Raw genomic sequence first — 2884 nt, forward strand, 5'->3', positions numbered from 1 at the left:
ACAGGTATATTGACTGTCCAAACTCATGATGTATATGCTATTATTGATCCTGATTCCACCTTGTCCTATGTTACCCCTTATGTTGTTATGGAATTTGGAATAGAACCGGAACAACTTCCTGAGTCGTTCTCTGTGTCTACTCTGGTTGGCGAGTCTATTGTGGCCGCACGAGTTTATAGGGATTGTGTTGTCACGGTGCGTGGTACGGGACATCGTGACCGATCTCATTGAATTGTAGATGGTTGATTTTGATGTAATTATGGGGATGTATTGGCTTTATTCATGTTTTTCCAAGCTCGATTACTGAACTAGAACTGTGAGGTTTGAATTTCCTAATGAGCCAGTTATTGAATGGAAATGGGATAATGTGGTGCCAAAGGGAAGGTTTATTTCATACCTTAAGGCCACGAAGATGATTAACGAGTGGTGTATCTATCATTTGGTCCGGGTTACAGACACCAATGCTGAGGCGCCTACACTTGAGTCTGTGCCAGTTGTGAATGAATTTGCAGGGGTCTTTCCTGATGAACTCCCTGGGATTCCACTAGATAGGGAGATTTGTTAGGGAAGGTTTCATCTGACCGAGTGTGTCACCGTGGGGCGCACCGGTTCTCTTTGTGAGGAAGAAAGATGGATCACTGAGGATGTGTATTGACTACCGGCAGCTCAACAAAGTCACGATTAAAAACAAATACCCACTACCAAGAATAGATGATTTGTTTTATCAGTTACAAGGTGCTAGATACTTCTCTAAAATTGATTTACGATCCGGCTATCACCAATTGAGGATCAGGGAGTAGGATATTCCGAAAACAGCTTTCAGAACCCGGTTTGGGCACTTTGAATTTTAGGTAATGTCTTTTGGGCTAACAAATGCCCCCAACAGCTTTCATGGATCTTATGAATCGGGTTTTCAAGCCTTTCCTCGACTCCTTTGTGATAGTGTTTATTGATGATATTCTTGTGTATTCACGAGGCTGGGAGGACCATGCCGATCATCTCAGGACAGTATTGCAGACTCTTTATCAGTACCAATTGTATGCAAAATTTTCAAAGTGTGAATTTTGGCTCGAATATGTCACATTCTTGGGTCATGTTGTCTCTAGAGAAGGAATCAAGGTTGATCCTCAAAAGATTTTAGCAGTAAAGAATTGGACTAGACCTACAATGCCCACCGAGATTCGCAGTTTCTTAGGCTTAGCAAGGTATTACAGGAAGTTTGTGGAGGGGTTCTCTATTCTTGCCTCTCCGTTGACTAAATTGACTCAGAAAGCGGTTAAGTTCCAATGGTCTGATGCTTGTGAAAGGAGCTTCCAAGAGTTGAAATCAAGATTGACTACAACGCCGGTGTTGACCTTGCTAGAGGGTACAAATGGATTTATAGTATATTGTGATGCTTCAAGAATTGAACTTGGGTGTGTGTTAATGCAACACAACAAAGTTATAGCATATGTTTCTAGGCAACTCAAGAATCATGAAAAGAATTATCCAACACATGACTTAGAACTTGCGGCGTAATTTTTGCATTGAAAATTTGGCGTCACTATTTGTATGGGGTCCATGTGGATGTATTCACGGACCACAAGAGTCTTCAATATATTTTCAAACAAAAGGAGTTGAATCTGAGGCAGAGAAGATGGCTTGGGTTACTTAAGGATTACGACATCGATATTCTATATCACCCGGGGAAAGCAAATGTTGTGGCGGATGCTCTTAGCCGGAAATCTATGGATAGTTTAGCACACTTGGAGGTATATAAAAAGCCATTGGCCAAGGAAGTCCATCGATTGGCTAGTTTGGGAGTTCATCCTATGGACTCGAATGAAGGATGGGTAATTGTGCAAAATAGGGCTGAACCATTGCTTGTTGTGGATGTCAAAGAGAAGCAATACAACGATCCATTGTTGGTGCAGCTGAAGGAGGGGATTGAAAAATTTAAGACTACGACTTTTGCTCTTGGCCTGGATGATGGTACACTAAGGTACCAAGGGCGACTATGTGTTCCGAATGTAGATGGTCTCCAAGAAAGAATCATGATCGAGGCTCATGCTTCTAGGTATTCCGTGCATCCAGGTTCTACAAAGATGCATCACGACCTTAAAGAAGTCTATTGGTGGAATGACATGAAAAGGAATGTAGTGGACTCTATGGCAAGGTGTCCGAATTGTCAGCAAGTGAAGGTCGAACATCAACGGCCTGGTGGGTTGGCACAGAACATATAAATTCCAATGTGGAAGTGGGAGATGGTTAATATGGATTTTGTGGTAGGATTACCATGCACTCCGCGCAAGTTTGACTCAATTTGGGTGATCGTGGACCGACTCACGAAATCAACACACTTCTTGCCTGTTAAATCTACCGACACAGCGGAATATTATCCTCAGTTATATATCAATGAGATAGTCATGCTACATGTCACTCCAGTTTCTATCATTTACGATCGAGGGGCTCAGTTCACGGCAAAATTTTGGAAGAAATTTTAGCAAGGTTTGGGTACTCAGTGAATCTTTGTACAGCCTTCCATCCACAGACCGATGGGCAAGCAGAGTGGACTATTCATACACTTGAGGACATGTTGCGTGCTTGTGTTCTTGATTTCAAGGGTAGCTGGGATGATCATTTTCAACTCATAGAGTTTGCATATAACAACAACTTTCATGCTAGTATTCAGATGGAACCATTTGAGGCATTATATGGTAGGAGATGTAGATCTCCCATTGGGTGGTTAGAGATTGGGGAAGAAGAGTTGATAGGGCCAGACCTTGTATATCAGGCTATGGAAAAAGTTAAGATCATAAGGGAACGGTTGAAAACTGCTCAGAGTCGTCAAAAATCCTATTCGAATATTCGTCGTAGAGACTTAGAGTTCAAAGAAGATGATTGG

At 42.1% G+C, this 2884-nt stretch overlaps 1 protein-coding gene across 1 annotated transcript; it reads left to right on the forward strand.

The window, feature by feature from the left end:
• The first annotated feature begins 1811 nt into the window (after window positions 1-1811).
• LOC138909190 (uncharacterized) lies at window positions 1812-2222 on the forward strand. The gene has a single exon (XM_070200376.1). The coding sequence runs from the start codon at window positions 1812-1814 to the stop codon at window positions 2220-2222; it is 411 nt and encodes a 136-aa protein (XP_070056477.1).
• Window positions 2223-2884: the final 662 nt, after the last annotated feature.

Source organism: Nicotiana tomentosiformis, chromosome 4 (genome assembly GCF_000390325.3).
Source record: "Nicotiana tomentosiformis chromosome 4, ASM39032v3, whole genome shotgun sequence".
Taxonomy (NCBI): Eukaryota; Viridiplantae; Streptophyta; class Magnoliopsida; order Solanales; family Solanaceae; genus Nicotiana; species Nicotiana tomentosiformis.